The 21,707-nt window shown below is 39.5% G+C and overlaps 1 protein-coding gene across 2 annotated transcripts in view; it reads right to left on the minus strand.

Moving 5' to 3' along the window:
- The window catches only part of Dock4 (dedicator of cytokinesis 4), a 397,452-nt gene that overhangs the window by 140,429 nt on the left and 235,316 nt on the right, over positions 1-21,707 (minus strand). For both annotated transcript variants that reach the window (XM_052185914.1, XM_052185913.1), the window contains exons 12-13: positions 20,553-20,641; positions 889-1,014 (exon numbers count right to left, since the gene is read on the minus strand). In XM_052185914.1, the coding sequence (XP_052041874.1) occupies positions 889-1,014; positions 20,553-20,641 (215 nt within the window). The remainder of the gene's footprint in view (positions 1-888; positions 1,015-20,552; positions 20,642-21,707) is intronic.

The raw sequence follows: 21,707 nt of genomic DNA on the forward strand, positions 1-21,707 counted from the left end.
TCCCAGCCCTCCCTGCAGGAATGAATTTCAATCAGAGATCAGTAAATGGGACAGTGGGCGATACAGAATTTTGGGGTCTTTTCTAAGCAGTTTCCTGCTAGGTCTCAGAGCTGGCCTTGGACCTGTCCCTTGCAGTTGCAGGAGGTACTTATTATTAGCATTAAGAACTTGGAGAAGGGCTGGGATCATCAACTCTGAAAACCCTACTGTATGAACCATAAAAAAAGAAAAAAGAAAAAAAAAACCTCACTCAATATATACTATATTCTTAAGCCATATTAAAAGAAAAGATTTTTATCTTTAAAGAGGTACTAAAAATGTCTGTTTGGTAAAGAAATCAAATATTACAGTTTCATTGTTACATCTGCTCACTACCTCATCTGCTACACCTTCATCATCACCTCCTTTACTATTCAAATGTGTGCATCCTCTTCAACACATTTTAAGACTCAGAGGCAAGTTGGTCTTCATTGAGCATGATTTTTTAAATGTAAATCTTTATCATATTTTGATGCTCTCTATATAACTCATCTTGTTTTCTGTTTATATTGTTCTCCATGTTTAGAAACAAACAAACAAACAAAAAACCCAAATGAACAATAGGCCTAAGAGGATATCACCAAACATGACCTAAACTTCTCCACAAAGAGACTGTTGGATGTGATCTCAGCTTTCACTGTTATTACAGTCATAAGAGAAATGCCACCATGGTCACCAGAGTTACTTTACTTCAGATAACGGTTTTTCATTTGCTCCTTACCACTTACCTCACTTAGTTTTCCCTCGGGCCCTAGGAACATTTCAAAGCTGACAATCTGATAATTTCCTCAAGCGACAAAGCAGAGACTAGGTGCATCCTTCACCACTGTGGGGCACACCGTCACCTACCAGGCATGATAATGTCAGAAAAACCCAGCTTCCGAGTTATGGATACGCCATGAGAGAACACCGAGGAGTATTCTCTTCGGATCTGTTCAATGTCTCCGTGTAACAGCTGGAGGGAAACTGCTAATCCTGCAACAGAGGAGAGACACGCAAGTTACCACAAACGGCCCGCGTGACATAAGAATCGACGGTGCCCCCGCAAGCTCAGGCTTACTGTATGAGGTTTTACTAGCCACACAGACTTGATAGAGACTAGAAAGGATCTGTGAGTTCTTCCAACATTAGGACTGGAGTTTTCCGATTTCTAGGAACTGGAGAACTACTGGCAGGAAGTTAAGAACAGGAGGCTTCTAGCCATGGCGGACTGTCCTCCAGCCCTGGCTGTCAGAATGTACCTCCCCACCAACACTTACTCTCCAGAAAGACAATGGGCAATGAAATCAAATTAGAGCCTTTTCTTTTCTCAATCCTACAAGCCAAATAGTATCTACCAAATAGTACAAGCCCAAAAACAAATCTTAAGATATAGGCATTCAGTTTTTTTTTAAAAAAAAATAATGATTTTTCCTAAAATTAAGGCAACAGAAGTGATTGGAATAAAATCAAGGCTACATTCTTAATTTGACATATTCCAGAGACTCAAAGTGGCAATGATTTTCTGAGAATTTATTAGGACACTAGCAAACAAGAAGGAATCCAGTCAGTTTAAAATTATCTGTTTTTCTTCTTTATCCCAATTACAGCGACATTATCACAGCAGGACATGCAGAAGACAAAGTTTATTTCATATGTAATTTTCTCAATTCTAAGGCAGGAGCTACAAAAAGGAAACTAATGGGGAAATGCTAGTCTATCACTTCAAAGACACAGCATCTCGTTCAATTCCCTCCCCCTTTCAACATTTTTAAAACAAGAAAGACAAAAGGCCTCTCCCCTGTATCAGCAGGAGAAAATGAAACCTCTCAGAGTGACTTATGGTTTTTTCTTTTAAAAAAGTGACTCATTTTTTTTAAAAACCCTGCACTCAATTGAAAGTGAGTGGGGTGAAAGATAGTGTGGTGAAAGTCATCCACAGATGGCCTTTAATCTGTAACAATATTTGTTACTACCGTTCCCTGTTTTCTTGAATAACTCAGTCATTAATTTATAGTACTACAATGCTCTCTAAAAAAACGATATACAAATGACCTCAATCACACTGGAAAAAAAACCTTATGTACAACACAGGCACATAAGGTTTTCCTTTTATTCTCCTCAAATAGTATGAGAAGAGACAGAGAGGTGTCTTTGTTGGCTTGTTCGTTTTAAAACAGGGGAGGTAATGAAGAAGAGGGCTAGAAAGGAAGCCCCCCCCCAACTTGTCTAACAGGATGTGCGCCTCAGAGAAGGGCTGTGAGGGTGAAGTCTAGCAGGTTTCAAGACTTTGCACCTGTTCTCCGTTTCTCTGGAACTCTCCCTTCTTTACCACACCCGACCCAGCCCACTTGGGCAGAAGAGGAGGAGGGTCAGCCCTTCCACAGTCACAAGGACTGAGGTTGGGAAGGGGCCAGCTGTTTGGACCAGTGGATGGATGGCAGCCCTCAGAGCAGCTTTAGAAAACATCATGGAACAATCAGGTTCCTTTCAAACCCTGCGGCCAGGGAATACAGACCAAGCGGCATGGGTTCTGATCCGTCTGACCTGGCAGCTTCTTCCTGACTCCGGGCTCCCACTGCCCCATCGCATCATCACAGGCTGTTCGTTTCCCACAATCATCCTTTAGTCATTGACTCCCACACCATCACCATTAGCACGACCAGAAGCCAGGGTTCCTAGAAGCCCCTTTGTGTGCCACACACTGTTTCATAAAACAATGCTTCCTGTTGGGGAGGGCACTGTTCAAAAGTCCCAGAATTCTTAGAGAGTAAGATGGATTTGACACAGTTCTTGAGATTCTGTTTTTATTTTTCAAATGACAATCAGTTTACCAGGATGCCTGTACAAGGGCCTGGTCTGGGGCACTTGCAGCATCATATGACAAATACAAAGAAAGAAAGGGAAAATCTCACTAAGAATGAAAAAACACAGACAGTATTTTTCAGGATAGGAGAAGAAATGGGCAAAACTGACTAGGATTCCTATTTGCCCGATGGGTGCTTCATTTATTTAGCCTTCAGTCTCTTCCCCTTCCACACTTCCTTCCTCCCTTAATCCTTCCCTTAAAAAAAAAGAACAAAAACGAAAAGTGGATTCTTTCTAGAAAATGAGATAACAACAACAAAAAAGTGCTTAAAGATAATGACATCCTGGAAAAATGAAAGAAGATATTAAAAAGAGAAAATACCCTGTCAGGAAAGCAATAATGTCCAGAGAGCAAGTGCCATGGAGAGGGGAGGGCAAGGGACCGAAGGGCATCAGGAAGGCGGGGCAGGGGGCAATCAGCGAATGGATGTCAGAAGAGAACTCCAAAGTGATGGGGGAACAAGGAGAACACAGGGTAGGGGGAAGGGGAGGGAAGAAAAATTACCTAAGTGCTGGATGCATTCTTGAACTTAGAAAAATAGAGAAAAAAAGTCCCAACTGTAGTTAATTTCACTATCTTAGTGACAAAAATTGGTGATAGTGGGGACAGTAATTGCCATCTGCAGTTGACCCATGCTCTCCAGAATGAAGAATTCACAAGCAAGACGTGGAAAAGTCAACTGAGTGGAAGGACTGGCTGGCTACAAGACACACACTCTGCCCCACACAGCGAGGCTTCCCCACAGACTACAACTCTTAGCAACAGAACCACTAAGCTATGAAAACAGACTGGGTTCTATTCCCAGCTACATACGTTTCCCAGCAGCCACATATTGAAACAGCACTCCTTTTTTCCCAGGATTGGTGAGCCACACCCTCAATCCTAGCACTGAGGAAGAAGAGGTAAGAGGACGAGGAAGAAACTCAAGGTTGTTCTCAGCTAAGAAGCGAGTGTATACTTTCAGCAAACAAGCCAAAATACAAACAAAGCAAACAAAGCAGCTGGCCCACAGGAGCAGCTCCACAGAAACACCATGACATTTCTATTTATTTTGCCATCATAGAAATTGTTGATCTTATTTTTATAGTGGTCCTTAGTTATTGTGACTTTACAACCGCAGGCTGAATAAATTAGTCATCAGAACACTATCAACAGAATGGGTAAAATAATTATTCATCACTACAAAGGAGAGTTTTGACAAATATTCACATACTGATGTCAAAAAAAAAAAAAGTTAACCGCAAGAGAATGATGATTGGCTGAGGGTGAGTGCAGATGGGAGGGGAATGGGAGACTTGTGAAGACTTCTTTAAAGGATAGAAAGTTTCACTTAGATCTTCTTAAAGGTTCTCAACACACACTCACACACACACACACACACACACACACACACACTACAAGCATGTGAGATGACAAAGTACCTTCATTTATTCACTTCATAATGTAAACATAAATCACAAGCTCACATTGTACAATGTAATCCCATAAATTTTTTATTTGTCAAATATATTTAATGAACCCAAGGGGGTCAAAAGGGGAATTTCTTAAGTACTCTAGTTGTTCGGAGCTTAGTTATCCTTTCGGGGCTACTCCTTCATGCCAGTGGGAAAGCTCATAGAGCAGGGATTGTCTCTCTATTCCCATCCTTGCTACCCTACTTTACCATCTAAGCATCCACTGATTCTCAAGGGTGACCACTTCCAAAGTTTGGTTTGGATACTTTTCTGGATTCCTAACATTATTTAATATGATCAGTATGAGGACAGGTACCTTATGGTCTGAGATGGCAGAAGAGGGAATACAAGGATATATACCACAGGATTTCTGGTCCTAAGGAATTGCTAAGTCAAGATACATATAAGTGAACAGACAATAAGATAGTTGGGGCAAAGTATATGATTTTAAGTTGAGAGAAAACTTTTACAGAGATTTAAGATAAGATATAAAATTAGCCAAATAACTAAGTAACTGTGTTAATTTTAGAAAATATATAATGTTTTACAATCTCTCTCTATCTCTCTCTCTCTATCTCTCTCTCTCTCTCTCTCTCTCTCTCTCTCTCTCTCTTTTTCCTTTCTGGCCCTTGATGTAAGCTACTCTTCACTGTCAACCTGACTAGATTCAGAATTGCTTGGGAGATACACATTGGCTTTGAGAGAGGTTCCAGAGAGGTTTACCTAAAGAAGAGAAGATGGACCCTGAATGTGGATTGTATTTCCGACACACAAGTGAGCTGATAGCTTGGACTGAATAAAAAGAGCAAACCGAGACATCAGGTTTCGCAACTGAATTCCTCTCTCCTCCCTGACTCAGGACCAAATGTATTCAGTGGCTTCTTGTCCCTGGTACCATGCCATGATGGATCATGTCCCCTCTGAGATTACAAGCCAAGATAGACCCTTCTTTTTAGTTGATTCTGTCGGGCATTTTGTAGTAGCCTCAGGAACAGTACCTAAAACTATGTTCAAAGAGAGCTGGCTCTGGGAGGAACGCTCCCCTTACTAGAAGGATCATCATCATCCAGCTGACCTTACACAGCAGCCTCAACATTGGAGCTCCAATTAGAAAGACCTGCTGTGTAATTTTAAGCAAAAGCACAGTCATTAATTCATCTTGAGTCTGCCAAACAACCCACAGCAACAACAACAACAACAACAACAACAAACCAAACAAGCAGACAAACAAAGCAAACCCCAATCAACCCTGAAACTGTATTATTCATTATCATACTCAGAGCACAGCAGCAGCAGAAAGAAAGGGGGAGGATCTGTTGACTAGTTGGTGACTCTCATTTTATGGGGACTAGAGATAACTCATTTTAGAAGACGGCTCTTTTTATGTTTATGAAATTCTGCATTTTTACATTAAAAGTGGCAAGCACAGCATGATTTGTAAGTAGCAGCCAGATTTGATTTTAGGTTACATCAGCCATTTTGCCACTAATGAACCAAATAACATATAGCTTCGAATACACAGCAATGCAAAATGGAAAATCAGGACAAACATTTGCTAAAGATACATTATTAAGTGTGCCATTTAAAAAAGTGCATGAGAAGGCTGCAGGATGTAGTCTCTGTGTGGAGTTCACCGTGCTTCCGGAGTTCTTATCTCCAAAATATAAACATAGTGACATCAATTTCACAAAATTCTTTAGCTAAAGCCTGACAGGAATTGCTCAAAAACCGCTAGCAGGGGCAGCTGCAACTGTCATGGAACTGTTATTGGATACTGAGCTATAGCTCATTTCTCCCTCATTCCCCCCACCCCCCAGCCACAAAACCTAGCAAACTAGGTTCCACTGTAAGTGGCAAACATTTCCCAACTGCCATACATTGAGAAAACACTCCTTGTTCCCACAATCCTAGCACGAAGGAGGTGGAGGCAGGAGGATGAGGACCTCAAGGTTATTCTCAGCTACAGAAGCAAGTTCAAAGCTAGTCTGTCTCAGGAGGAAGAATGTAACAAACAGAAATCAAATAAAGTAAAATAAAACTTTAGGAAGTAGGGAAACATTTACTAGGCCTGGCTTTTTATCAGTGTGCAGGACTCAGGGTTTTCTGGGTATCTGGTCAGTCCTGTGAGGAGGGTTCAAAGGCAAAGCTGTCTATCAACATCACAGCTTTAACCTGGAAGGTGAGAAAAAGATGTAAGTGGGACAAACTGAGAGATATGAAGGGAGAAAGTCCCTCCTCACACAGAGCTTTGGATGCAATCATCCAGATATAAACCAAAGCAGGGAACCAGGGACAAACTTCAGATCCCGAGATGCTCAGCCTGCAGGCCGATCAGGGCATCCTCCTGCCTTACTGTGGTTTGCAATGGCATGGATCTTTTTTTGTTTGTTTTGTTTCTTTTTTTTTTTTTCCTTCTTCATTTCTAATGAACCAAATAGCACACAGCTGTGAATGTAACAATGTAAAACTGCAAAACCATGACTTTAAGGACTCTGAGTTGGGTTTTCTTATTTTACCTATTGTCCCACTATTTTGGAAATGATATATTCTATTTCTACTTTTAAACAAAATTCACAAAAATGATCGACTTAAAGTCTGTATTTAATGAACTGTGCATGTCTCTTCCTGCAGTGGGGGAGGGGAACGAGATGTCCTTTCTCTAAAGAGGACATCTTTTGACTCGTGCTGTTTGTTGATGCTTAGGTGTGTGTGGCCATGTTTCCATCCTCCCTACACACTCAAGTGTCTTTGCTCCTAGATTCATTCTTCGTTCCTTATGGTCACTCCTATTTCTTTTCGTGAGTGTGGATGTTAGGTTTTCTATGACTCTGTTTGACATTAGAATTATTTACTTGAATCTGGAATCATTCTCACTTGGAAGGTATAATGTGGCAAGGGTAGACTACAAAGTTGGTCTTTTGCCTAAGGCAATTCTGCGGCATCTTATGATGTTCAGACCTTTACAATTGCTGAAGCTAGACTGGAGGGCAGAGAGGAAAGCAGCATTTTCCTACTGGGCTTTAGTGGTCTGTGGTTTTGTAACTTATCGAGATACAACTTGAACTGCATCTTCTCTATGATTTCTCTTCTTTCATCTGAGCACGTCCATTTTCTCAGTCCCTAACATTCAAATCTTGACAGTTCTTTTTTTTTTTTTTTAACTGGTAGCACCTCTATAACCTCTATTAGACCCACACTGGCCTTTCCATTCATTTCTCTTCATCTTTTAAGTGTTTATCCAGATCTTTCCATTTCATTTTCCCTTTGTGAAGATTTCTGATGGAATTAAATTTTATTTTCAGTGAATTGACTCTTTTTTTTTTTCAACTGTCCTCCTTCCCTTGCTAAGCATTAAAGAAGAATTTTTATTCTATCCAGGATCATCACAGAATCTAAGCATCAAGATGATACATTTTTATTTGTTTTTTTTAATGTGTTATGCCAGTGTGTAACGTCCGTAGAATATAAACTCAATCAGTATTTTTTATGCATTAGTGTTAAAATCTTGTTATTTTATATTATGACTATCCTGAATTCTAGCTTGGCCTTTTCTAGTCTATTTCTTGTCTAGACTCCTAGGATGTGACCTTCATGGGTTCTATCTGCTTCCTCTGATTGGCAACTCAGTATTTCCACTACTATCATAACTCATCTCGGGTCAGTGTTGTTTGCTGCACAGGAATCCACTCATTTAAATGCACACTGGCTGCATATTTATGTTTTTAGACAACTCACATAGTATTAGTTTTATCTTTACAGACAAAATTTAAATTTTGTAAGTATGGATTTTTCTCAACTATTACATTAGTGTAAAGCCAGACTAAGGACATAAAGGTCAATGTACTAAAGAGGAACCATTCTACCATTACCTCTTAAAGCCAGAGAACAACTTTCTAAGGCCTAGGTACTATTTATTTGGTCCTAAGCCTGATCACACATTTCTTTGTGTCAGTTCAACTTAAGTACCCTCTGCCTCCTGTGAGGGACCCCATCTTCTCAGATCAATTATTTCAATTTTATTTTATTTTTTTAGATTTGAGCCTCATATTTACACACAGTAACAAGATATTTCTTCAAACTTTGTTTCTCCATTTCTTACCACAGTTTCACCTTCTGCCCTAAAACCATACTGGATTAAAACCAGGACCTTGAATACACCATGCTAATGTGGCCACTGACCACCACTGCAGTCCTTGTTCATGTTTGTAGCAGAAGAATGGGTTATACAGTTGACTATACCAAGATGTGGAAAAACGTCAATTTATTTAAAGATTCTTGAAATCTACTTTTTTTCCTAGTAACACAGTAATCCAAAAGGACACCGTCAAAAGGACAAATCAGCAACCAACAAATTGGGAAAAGATCTTCACCAATCCTACATCAGATAGAGGGCTAATATCCAATATATATAAAGAACTCAAGAAGTTAGACTCCAGAAAACCAAACAACCCTATTAAAAAATGGGGTACAGAGTTAAACAAAGAATTCTCACCTGAAGAACTTCGGATGGCGGAGAAGCATCTTAAAAAATGCTCAACTTCATTAGTCATTAGGGAAATGCAAATCAAAACAACCCTGAGATTTCACCTTACACCAGTCAGAATGGCTAAGATTAAAAATTCAGGAGACAGCAGGTGTTGGAGAGGGTTTGGAGAAAGAGGAACACTCCTTCACTGCTGGTGGGGTTGCAAATTGGTACAACCACTCTGGAAATCAGTCTGGCGGTTCCTCAGAAAACTGGGCACCTCACTTCCAGAAGATCCTGCTATACCACTCCTGGGCATATACCCAGAGGATTCCCCAGCATGTAATAAGCACACATGCTCCACTATGTTCATAGCAGCCCTATTTATAATTGCCAGATGCTGGAAAGAACCCAGGTATCCCTCAACAGAAGAGTGGATGCAAAAAATGTGGTATATTTACACAATGGAGTACTATTCAGCCATTAGAAACAATGAATTCATGAAATTCTTAGGCAAATGGATGGAGCTAGAGAACATCATACTAAGTGAGGTAACCCAGACTCAAAAGGTGAATCATGGTATGCACTCACTAATAAGTGGATATTAACCTAGAAAACTGGAATACCCAAAACATAATCCACACATCAAATGAGGTACAAGAAAGGAGGAGTGGCCCCTTGTTCTGGAAAGACTCAGTGAAGCAGTATTCGGCAAAACCAGAACGGGGAAGTGGGAAGGGGTGGGTGGGAGGACAGGGGGAGAGAAGGGGGCTTATGGGACTTTCGGGGAGTGGGGGGCTAGAAAAGGGGAAATCATTTGAAATGTAAATAAAAAATATATAAAAAAAAATAAATAAGGCAGCTATGAACAAAAAAAATAAAAATTGAAAAAAAAAAAAGAAAGAAAATGTAACAGAATATCTTCAATGGGCTACTGAATTGGAATTGTAAATCAACAAAGCAATTAACCAATCCAAAAATATTCTAATGATGTAGTTCTCAAAGAACATTAACCTTAACCATGCTTTGTTCAATAAAAACCTACCTCTTCATCCAAAATTTCATTAATAATCCCAATTAAAATGTAAACAAAGTCATGATATTGATGAAAATGTTGACCTAAAATATACAAGCCACTTAAAGCATAATATTGTCCTCCCCTGCCCCAACCCCCTGTTTTCTTTTCAAACAAAGTCTCATCGTGTAGTTCTGGCTAGCCTGGAATTTTCTATGAAGACCAGGCTGGCCTCAGATTCACACAGATCCATCTGCCTCTGCCTCCTGACTGCTGGAATTGAAGGAGGGTGCCAGCACATCCAGTTGTACTATTGGTTTTTATTTTCTATTCTGAGTTTCTACAAAAGTTTGGAAGAAAGATTACAAGACGTTAAAATGTACATTCTATAAATAAAGATGCCACAAATACCTGAACTAAAAATAGATGTGCTAATCATGCAACAAGATTCTCACACACAAGTTAAAGGGCATATTACAACCCAGAAATAGTTACAAATGAATCCACAAACTGAACTACTGGGATAGGGGAGGAAGAATAGAGTTGACCTATCTACAGAAATCCTCATTTACTTTATATTCTGAAAGAGAAGTTTCATAAATTTGGATCACTAAACTCTAATGGCTCTTCTTTTTCATAAAAGTCAGCATTTAAAGATATGAATATGCTAAGAAAAAGCTCCAAACTGTTTCATTTGGCTTTTTGTTTCAAAATAAATAAGTCCAGGAGTAGGCTTGAATTAGGCTTTCTCTCTGAACTCAGCTTCGATATTAAAATATTCCTACCTATTTTAAAATATTCCTGGTAAACAAAAGTCTGGTAGTAGCACAGAAAAGGACAAGCAGCATAATCATCAGGTGTAATTTTAATAATGTAGGTAAAAATTAATGAGGGATTAAATTTCATATCACAGATTGTTTTAGAAGACGAGACCCAATCTTAGCAGGTTGCCCTGAGCACAGAGCCGGAAGCAAACACAGAAAGCAGTCCCAGGCAACTTGCCCTTCTCTTTTTATTAATTAGCATAATACTGAATCTGTAGATTGCCTTTGGCAAGATGGCCATTTTAACTATATTAATCCTGCCAATGCATGAGCATGGAATATTTTCCATTTTCTGAGATCTTCTTCGATTTCCTTCTTCAGAGATCTGAAGTTCTTGTCATATAGGTCTTTCACTTGTTTGGTTAGAGTCATCCCAAGATACTTTATACTGTTTGTGGCTATTGTGAAGGGTGTCATTTCCCTAATTTCCTTCTCAGTCTGCTTATCCTTTGGGTATATAAAGGCTACTGATTTGCTTGAGTTGATTTTGTAGCCAGCCACTTTACTGAAGTTGTTTATCAGCTGTAGGAGTTCTCTAGTAGAGGTTTTTGGGTCACTTAAGTATAATATCATATCATCTGCAAATAGTGATAGTTTGACTTCTTCCTTTCCAATTTGTATCCCTTTGACCCCCTTATGTTGTCTAATTGCTCTAGCTAGGACTTCAAGAACTATATTGAAAAGATATGGATAGAGGGGGCAGCCTTGTCTGGTCCCTGATTTTAGTCGGATTGCTTCAAGTTTCTCTCCATTTAGTTTGATGCTGGCTACTGGTTTGCTATATATTGCTTTTACTATGTTTAGATATGGGCCTTGAATTCCTGTCCTTTCCAAGACTTTTAGCATGAAAGGATGCTGAATTTTGTCAAATGCTTTTTCAGCATCTAATGAAATGATCATGTGGTTTTTTTCTTTGAGTTTGTTTATGTAGTGGATTGCATTGATGGATTTCCTTATATTGAACAATCCCTGCATCCCTGGGATGAAGCCCACTGGATCCTGGTGGATGATCGTTTTGATGTGTTCTTGGATTCGGTGGGCAAGAATTTTATTGAGTAATTTTGCATCAATATTCATAAGGGAAATTGGCCTGAAATTCTCTTTCTTAGTTGGATCTTTGTGTGATTTTGGTATCAGCGTAATTGTGGCTTCGTAAAAGGAGTTGGCTTAAATTCATCTGGAATAACAAAAAACCCAGGTTAGCTAAAACTATTCTCAACAGTAAAAGAACTTCAAGGGGATTCAGTATCCCAGACCTCAGACTTTACTACAGAGCAATAGTGATTAAAAACTGCATGGTATTGGTACAATGTCAGGCAAGCAGATCAATGGAATAGGATTAAAGACCCAGAAATGAACCAACACACCTATGGTCACTTGATCTTCGACAAAGGAGCTGAAAGCATCCAGTGGAAAAAAGATAGCCTTTTCAACAAATGGTGCTGCTTCAAATGGAGGTCAGAATGCAGAAGAATGCAAATCGATCCATTCTTATCTCCTTGTACTAAGCTCAACTCCAAATGGATCAAGGACCTCCACGTAAAACCTGATACACTGAAACTAATAGAAAAGAAACTGGGGAAGACCCTTGAGGACATGGGCATAGGGGAAAAGTTCCTGAATAGAACACCAATAGCTTATGCTCTAAGATCAAGAATTGACAAATGGGACCTCATAAAACTACAAAGTTTCTGTAAGGCAAAGGACACTGTCAAAAGCACAAAACGTCAACCAACGGATTGGGAAAGGATATTCACCAACCCTAAATCTGACAGATGGCTAATATCTAATATATACAAAGAACTCAAGAAGGTAGAACCCAGAGAACCAAATAACCCCATTAAAAAGTGGGGTACCGAGCTAAACAAAGAATTTTCACATGAAGAACTTCAGAGGGCTGAGAAATACCTTAAGAAATCTTCAACATCATTAATCATTAGGGAAATGCAAATCAAAACAACCCTAAGATTTCACCTCACACCAGTCAGAATGGCTAAGGTCAAAAACTCAGGAGACAGCAGATGCTGGTGAGGATGTGGAGAAAGAGGAACACTCCTCCACTGCTGGTGGGATTGTAAGATGGCGCAACCACTTTGGAAATCAGTCTGGAGTTCCTCAGAAAACTGGGCATGACACTTCCGGAGGACCCTGCTATACCACTCCTGGGCATATACCCAGAGGATTCCCCAGCATGCAATAAGGACACATGCTCCACTGTGTTCATAGCAACCCTATTTGTAGTAGCCAGAAGCTGGAAAGAACCCAGGTGTCCCTCAACAGAGGAATGGATACAAAAAATGTGGTATATTTACACAATGGAGTACTATTCAGCCATTAGAAACAATGAATTCATGAAATTCTTAGACAAATAGATGGAGCTGGATCACATTCTACTAAGTGAGGAAACCCAGTCTCAAAAGATCAATCATGGTATGCACTCACTGATAAGTGGATATTAACCTAGAAACTTGGAATACCCACGAAATAATCCACATATTAAATGATGTCCAAAAAGAACAGAGGAGTGGCCCCTGGTTCTGGAAAGACTCTGTGCAACAGTATAGGGGAATACCAGAACAGGGAAGTGGGAAGGAGTAGATGGAGGAATGGGGGAGGGAAGAGGGCTTATAGGACTTATGGGGAGTGGGGACCCAGAAAAAGGGAAATCATTTGAAATGTAAATAAAGAATACATCGAATAAAAAAAAGAATTTGATTATAAGTTCCCTTTGGAGGAAAAAATTAGCATAACAATGCCCAAATCTCTTAAGCACTTCTGATTTTCTCTAGGTTATATTTACTTTTCTTTCAAATTGAATACCCAACCCCTTTTGAATTTTGGTAACTTGTGCAAAAAAAAATTCAAAGAACTCCCTGATCTATTGGATTTCTAAGGCATCATCTTATTCTAAAGCACAGAGAAGGTTCTCACATTGTTAGAGAAAAAGAAGAAGGCACTTAAGAGTCCTGTTTAGTAAGGATTTGGAAAGCACCTTAAGAGTCTTGCCCTCAAAGCCAGGGTAAACTATAAAACTCCCTTAGGGTTTGACAGACACTTCCAACCTCCTGCTGTTTGATCTGGCATTAGGAGACCATGAAACAAACTTTAGCTGTGTATCTTATAACTGACAATATAGGTCTTCTGATTTTTATTTTAACATTCATAAAATGAATGCTTATCAAATGGTCACTAGCCATTAAGCATAGAACATCTTAAAATGTCACATTAAAGCTTTAGTAGAATATAAATGTATTAGGTTGTTCAAACCTACTGAAGATTCCCACTCTAGGAAAACAGGCTCATCTACCCAATTTCCTGCATAGCCTTTCTTGTGTGTTTCACTGGATTTTCCTTCCTTTTAATTGTAACTGTTAGAAAATAAGCCAGATAAATCACAAAGACGGTGATTAAAAAGAATATGGCTATAGAAGCTAGTTATACAAAGGTAGCATCCGACCTTTAAAAGAGAAGGTAGAAATGTGAAAATGGAGAAGCAATTTTCTGCAAAGTCGAGACTACTACAGTGTGCAAAGCCTGCAAAGGAAAGGATCCTGCTGGCTCGTGATCTCTGTCTCTATGAGACCCTTGTTCTGCTAGGAATATTTTGAAGTGTGTGTAAGTTTTATACTATTGTGATTGAGTTCAAATGAAGATCTTAATTCCAGGCCAACTCTATTGGCACATGGTAGGGAGTAAGAGAGCTCTTTGGAGGCCTCTTTCATAGAAATACTAATGCCAGTCAATGAGAGTACTTTCCTGTCAATATCCCCTGGGCTCCACATCCCATTGTCATTATCCTGGATACAGTACTCTCAGAGGCCTGAAAAAGAGGATGAATCTCTTGGAACTTGCTCAGAGAAAGAGAGAATTTTCAGGAGTATAGATAGCTAACAAGTCATAAAATCTACATTAGATCCTGTGACATGTTTGCTCTGGGAAGTCACAGGAGACCAATCCACTGAAATATTACCAACAACCCAGGTTATAAGATGTTGGGTGTCCTTTAACATTGTCATTTTGGACAGCCAATAATGTATGTCATTAATATTGACACTACTCAAATATGGGTAAAACTGAGACATAGCAGTTCTGATATGTCAAAGGAACAACATGGTAGATGAATGTCCCAGTAAGAGTGAACACAAGTAGGCAAAAACAACGTTCCCTTCTACCTTCTTTTATCTGTGCTGCTAAAGGGGAGGCACCATCCACATTTAGGGCAGGTCTTGCTGAGTCAAATAATCAGATTAAGAAAATTCCTCACAGGAGTGCCCAAGCAGCTTGCCTTTTGGTTGGTTCTAAATCCAGTAAAGTTGACTATTTGAGTTAATCATCATCATGTTTGCTGGGATCTGGAAAGGGGCTAGCCCTACCTGCTATGCTCTCCTACCATGCAGAAGGACTGAGAAGCACAAGCTGGGTCTGCTGAATGAAACTGCTAGCTCAAAAATCTAGTTTCCAGTTGGGGAAATGCTTTCATGTTTTTATTCCAAGTAAGTGGTTAGCCAATGGTTAAAAATTATAGAAAAAACAGGACACGACCAACACATAAATCAAGGCATGTCAAATGAAGAAACAATAGAGGCATCCAAAATTATTTACTTTCACAGTCTTACCCAAAGTAAATTTACTGGCTAAAGACGAGAGCTGGAGATAAATCCATGCTAACCAGAGGATGACGCCATCAGAATAATGCTTTCTTTTGACTGTTTTCTATTTTAAAATTCCATTCCTGATTCTTATTCAGGATAGCAACATTTTCATCACACACACACACACACACACACACACACACACACATACACAGGTTTATGTCAAAGTTTTAGTTTATGTCTTTTAGTTTAGTGGTTTTTATGTATTTATTTATTCTTATAAATATCATCACCTATTTTTATCTTTTTTCATAATGTCAAGCACATAAGAATCTACCAGCTCAGAGCTATTTCATGTGTGTCTATGTATATACATATATATTGCATAGTAATAGTCTCAGAATATGCTACCCCAAAAGAAAGAATTTTAGCGGACTCTTTTGAAAGACATAAGGTACAAGAAGACCATTCTAACCTTCCCAGCTTCCTTGTATGAAATGGTTTGTTGCCATGAGATTGGGAACTCTGCCCTGTTTTTCTATGACTGTTCATTCTTTATCAACCTACTGTAAAAACACTGTATTTGCCTACTTACTCAGCACTTCCCATGCAAGTTTCCCCATTCGAGCACATGAAACAAGTTGGAAAGACTTTCTTTTCCTAATCTTTCTTCAGTCAAAAAGTTAGGATGGGTGAAGAACAGCTAAATTTCCTATACTACAGTACCACACATGACTGTTTAGCTCTTCAACATTTTGTGTGCCTCACAAATAGCAGATCCTAGTGACCATAGGAAAGTTAGAGAAATATGACTACTGTACATAATAATTCTAAACTCTAGTCACTACTTCCATTAGATTAAAATTTGAGCTCAGAGATTTTTTATTGATACTACACATACTCTTTAAAATATCTTAGAGAACAATTTAATGTTATATTTAAAAAATGTTCATGTGTATGAGTGATCTTTTGCCTGTATATGTACCACATGTATACCTGGTGCCCATTGAGGCCAGAAGAGGGCACTAGATCCTTTGGAATTGGATGCACAGGGGTGGTAAGCTACCCTGAGTGTACCAGGAAGTAAACCCAGGACAGCAGTGAGTGCTCTTAACCAGTGAACCATCGCCCCAGCCTCTTTAGTCTTATATTTTGAACTATATAAAGGAAAACTGAAAAGAAAGGGAACCTGAAGGGATATGGCCACCACATGTGACAAAGCCTGGGTTTTCTTGTATTATAGAGGACACTGAGAACGCTGTCCAGCATTTAATAGGTTCTATATATCAGAAATATTATTACACTAACATTGAGCTCCTGATTTTGATATTATACACTGGATATGGTAGTTAGGGGTGTTAAAATAGAGTAGGCAGTTTGTTCTCAAATAGTTAACAAAAAAGTAATACAGTATGCATGCATGATATACTGTATATATCTATATGTGTGTGCATAGACATACATATGTACAAATATTCACACAAATCAGGAGCAAAAAGGCCAATATTAAGAATTTCAGCCACCCAGTACTGTCGAATCATGTGATTGTGTGCACATGCCCATATACTTGCGTTTGGGGAATATAGATGAAGTGAATATAATGAAATATCATCCTATGGAAAATGAGTAAGCCTTTGCATGACTCACTATTTTGTAATTGAACAGAATTAACTGAGTATGGGATAAAGTTCAAAAGGATTAAATAGACAGGATGGTTTAATAATTGGGAAGTTCCACAAATAAACAAAAAAGTAACACACTATCTTTTTAGCCAATAGGTGGTGCCGTGAAGTACTACTTTAATCTCAGTGTTCTGAGGAAGCAATTTATAAACTCAGCGCTCAACAGCCAGGGGGCACCAATAAAAGTCCTTGGGTACTAAATCACTTGCAGGATGGTGAATCAAATGACTACACTGGTAGGCAGAGATAGGACTGTCACAGAAAAATGCAGTCTAACACTACAGAAGTCTCTGCAACAGCACCTAAGGAATACTATTACAACTGGCATAGAGCCATCCCTGAAAGGGTAGGCTCCGTGTGTTACAACTCCTGTGAAATCTCTCCGGGAAACAATGTAGTTGGAGGCAGAATTGTGCAAGTTCATCTCACAAAAGCAAAAAACAGATTCAAGACATTTATCTGATTAACAAATATGATTTCTTTTTTATAAGCCATGTGTGCAAACTACACATAAATACACAAATGATAGGAAAATACTAAATTTTCTGTTACTATATGCTGAAATATACTCAGTGAATTTTTACATTTGTGTGTGTGTGTGTGTGTATGTGTGTGTGTGTGTGTGTGTGTGTGTGTGTGAGAGAGAGAGAGAGAGAGAGAGAGAGAGAGAGAGTGGGCATATACACATTTGCACACACACAGAAATGTGTACGAATGTAGAGGTCACAGGACAACTTGAAAGAGTTGCTTCTTTTCCACTACCATGTGAGCTTGGAGACTCGAACTCAGATCATCAGGCTTGGCAGCAAGTCCTTTACTCACTGAGCCATCTCACCAGCCCCGCCTGTGACTTTTATAGACTTCAGTCTTACCTACAAATTTGCCTAAGTACAGAACATGGGCGTAGCCTAATTCCATATTCCTCGACTTCAACTGCCATGTACCAGAAATGACATTTATAATAATCATTTTTGTTCAGCAAACTCAAATCTAGATTATTTTTAATGAATATTTTTATAATTTCAAATATTTTTTAAATATTTGGTCCTTATATTAATACACATAAAAATTCTCACCTAATACAAATATTAAAATTTCAAATTACTTACTCTAATTATAGTTTATATTAATTCCTTTTTTAACCATTTAACATTTAAATGGATCGCTCATATTTTCTCCCAGTTTCTAAATGCAACGGATAAGGTGGCTAATCTTCCTTTCAACAAAGTCTTAGGTTAGAGGGAACGCCATTTACCTAGATGAACCCGTTTACCTATCACACAGACAAGAGGACAACATCAAGACTGAGAAGCACATCAGTGGAGCAGCAAAGCCTTCAACTGGCTGGTAGAATTGTCTCAAGAGCAAGTTTAAAGTTTCTTTTTCCTTCCCCTCCTTTCCCCCCAGTACCAATGGCCAAGGAATAAAACAGCATGATAACGGGAAAGCAGCCCTCTTATAGAACAGGCTCTGTTTCTCTTCCTGACTCAACACTTTCCTTTTTTAAAATCATATATACCAGTCCAGCTTATCTCTCTAGCCCCTCATATCTGTTCTTCACCCTTGCAACATGCCCCACAAAATAAAACACACACAGACATACACACACACAGCACCACCACCACCACCACCACCACCAACAACAACAACAAGAATAAAAAAGCACAGAAAATATCTCCTTGTGGAAGCTATAGTGTGTCGCAGCATGTCATACTGTATACCCTTCTGTCCATACATCTTTACTTGCCAATGTCAATGCAATGAGTCATTGATCTGGCTTGAGATCTCTGGCTCCTGTGACATCATCAATATCGGTTTCTTATCAGGACTCCTCCTGGTTATTCTGTTGTGGCCTCATGTAAGTCACTAGAGTGCCTCCTATTCAGTAATGAAGTTGAATGGACCGAAAATGCCTAGCTGGGTTTGTAACTTCTTCTCAAGGAGGCAACATAGATCACGGTAACAAGACTCACCAAGATGGAAGGAAAGTACTTTGCTGGAAAGTGTGAAGGTTGTTTTAAAAGGAATATTCTGAGCTTTTACCCCGGGAAAGCAGTGTGCAGTGCTGCGACTGGAGCGGGCATGTCTCCTTCTGAAAGAGCTAGAGGGGATCAGGTTGTGATCAGAGGAGTCCTCGTCCAACAGAGGTTAGCTGGGTGAGAGCTGAACGGGACTCAGACGTGCAGGAGCTGCATGGAAGGGTGGGTGTCCTAAGGACAGGAGAGCCAGCAGAGCACTGTAGCAGAACCCAGGTGTAACCAGCATGTGTCGAGCAGCCAAGGAACGCAAATATCCCAGTAGACAACAAAACAACAGCAAGAGACATTAATTACTGCAAGAAATCATTCTGACATTACCTCCTTTTCTTCCTCCTCCTCCTTGTTCTCTTGTTCTTCTTCACTTAGAACATCCTGTCAGTTCACTGAGCTGCCCCTCGCCACTGGGATAAGGCCTCTACATGAGTTACCATGTTACAGTGGAGCCTTTCCTTCTTCACACAGGCAGCAGCAACTACGGTTTGGGGATTGTTCTTACTGTCGTTTTGTTTATGTGTCTGTCTGTTTACAGTACAATGGTTATCAATAGAAAAGGGAAGGTGGTTTATGTCTCATTTTCTGGTAGAGTTCCACTTAAGGATCCAGGAAGTGATCGTGTTAGTCAGTGATGCTAATAAAGGACATAAAATATGCAGAGCACTGCCCTTATGGAATTAACAGATGTAGTCACAAGGACAACAACAATATTAAGAGTAATCAGAAAGAGATGCTAGCTAACAAATCTGCAGAGAAAAGTTGGAAGAAACAAAGCGTAGAAGAGGTTAGGTTGTTTCTCAAAGACCCAAAGTATCAGTAAGACAATAGTATTATTATAAAGAATAAATAAACAAAAACCCTAACCTTTTCAAGGAATTAAATAAGGAGCTATGATTTATGAAAAAAAAAAATGGACCCAGGCAACTTGTGAGGAAAATGTGAGGTACAGTGGACAGTGCCTTCAAAGGCACTATAAGCTATGATATATTCTATGGCACATTGCTACTCACGTAATTTATGGTGCCATATGATTATTACAGTCTCCGAAAAAGTCGCACATCCATCTTCTCTATGAATACACCACTACGGTTGGCATCACTCTCCTCTGCAGTCCGCTGCCTTATGTGAACTGTATGTTTGTCACCCAGTGTATAATTACAGTATTGTCCACAGCCATACAACGATGCATGTTTTCTGCTGCACTTCAATGTCGGGTTTCCGCTTACCATTGGAAAACCCGACAGTGTTTATAATTTAGTTTTTGACTTACAGTAAAAAACCTGAAGGCCTCCAGATATGGAAGCACAGAACAAACCCAGGTCCTCTGCTGTTTCAAATGAGAGTGGAAAGAATTTTTTTTTTTTTAGAGAGAGAGAATTATATTTGCAAGCCTATCACCATATAGGGAAGTGCTGAAAAATACTTGCTGTTTTTTACATGGCAAACAAGAACAAGAACAACAACAACAAAAAACCCAGTGGGGTGACCAGCTCTATCTAGCACGGTGAGTGGAGGCTGGGATGTGGGAGGTGGGAGGGTGAGTGAGAAGCGTAGAGCGAGCTTCCCGCCCGGCCTCTGGCCTGCTCGCCCGCACACCCACCTGCGTTGGAGCCGGTCAAGTTGTAGCGCGCATTCAGCTTTTTGATGATGTTCTCGTGGATCTGGTACCACTCGCTCTCTGTATTACACCTAAGAAGACACAACCATTCGGTGAGGCTCTCACACACAAGGTCAAGCCCCACGGGGGATAGCACACCTCTCTCGGATGGAGCTCCCGGTGCCTGGCCAGGAGCCTTATTTAGGGTGGGCAGGAGCGCTCGACTTGGCAAGTGGAAGGTGTTGAAGACTAAGAACGAGATACCTAAGATTCAAACTGTTAAATGAGTTACGTTTGGGGTGGGGAGGGGCAAGATGGTCATTTTTCTCTGCACCTTGCTTTCCTCATCTGTTACCCTTGCATAATTAACATATTAAATATCGAATCAACATGGGCTTATGTAACATCTGGCATAAATGCTCAATAAATAAAGGTTCTTAATAGAAAATTGTTGCCCCCTGTACCATGACTAGCTCTGGCTAAAGTAAAAATGTAACCAAATAAACAAACTTAAATTGATACTAACACAGCTTCAATGTGAAAGCCTGCCAAGATTTATCAGGAGGCAATTTTCCAAGTCTCAGAGAAATGGTATTATTTCATCTGTCTTCTCCTCTGACCTGCCTCTACCTCTTTGCTTTTTGTTTGATTGTTTTTTTTTTTTTTTTTGGTAGTGCTAGGTATTGAACCTAGGGCCTTATACATCCTAGACAAGTGTTTTATCACCATGCTATATAACTCCAGCCTTTGCTTTTAGTTCTTGTTACTTACTAGCTCATGGTATCTTTGCATAGTGTGGTCTCCAGTTGGACTATCAGGGTTCTTAAGGACTGAATATAGGATGTTTGTTATCTGAGTACCACTGAATACTTTGAACATAGTAAAGCTTAAAAACTATCAGGTGCATAGATGGATGGAAGAATGGGTGGATGGATGGATGGGTGTCTCATTGACTAGAAACTATTAAGATTACTAGTAACTAGTAACATCAGGAGCAACTCCTAATGACTCACAGAGATTTATGTCTGTTTTACTGCTACAACTGCTCTAATGAGACAGCAGAGAACTTCCCTAACTAGATGCATTTGTAAATCTGCTGTTGTCTTTTTTGTGGTACAAATGTTCCTTCTTGAGGGTCTTGGATAAGGACACTCCATG

This window comes from Apodemus sylvaticus, chromosome 6, assembly GCF_947179515.1.
Source record: "Apodemus sylvaticus chromosome 6, mApoSyl1.1, whole genome shotgun sequence".
Classification (NCBI taxonomy): Eukaryota; Metazoa; Chordata; class Mammalia; order Rodentia; family Muridae; genus Apodemus; species Apodemus sylvaticus.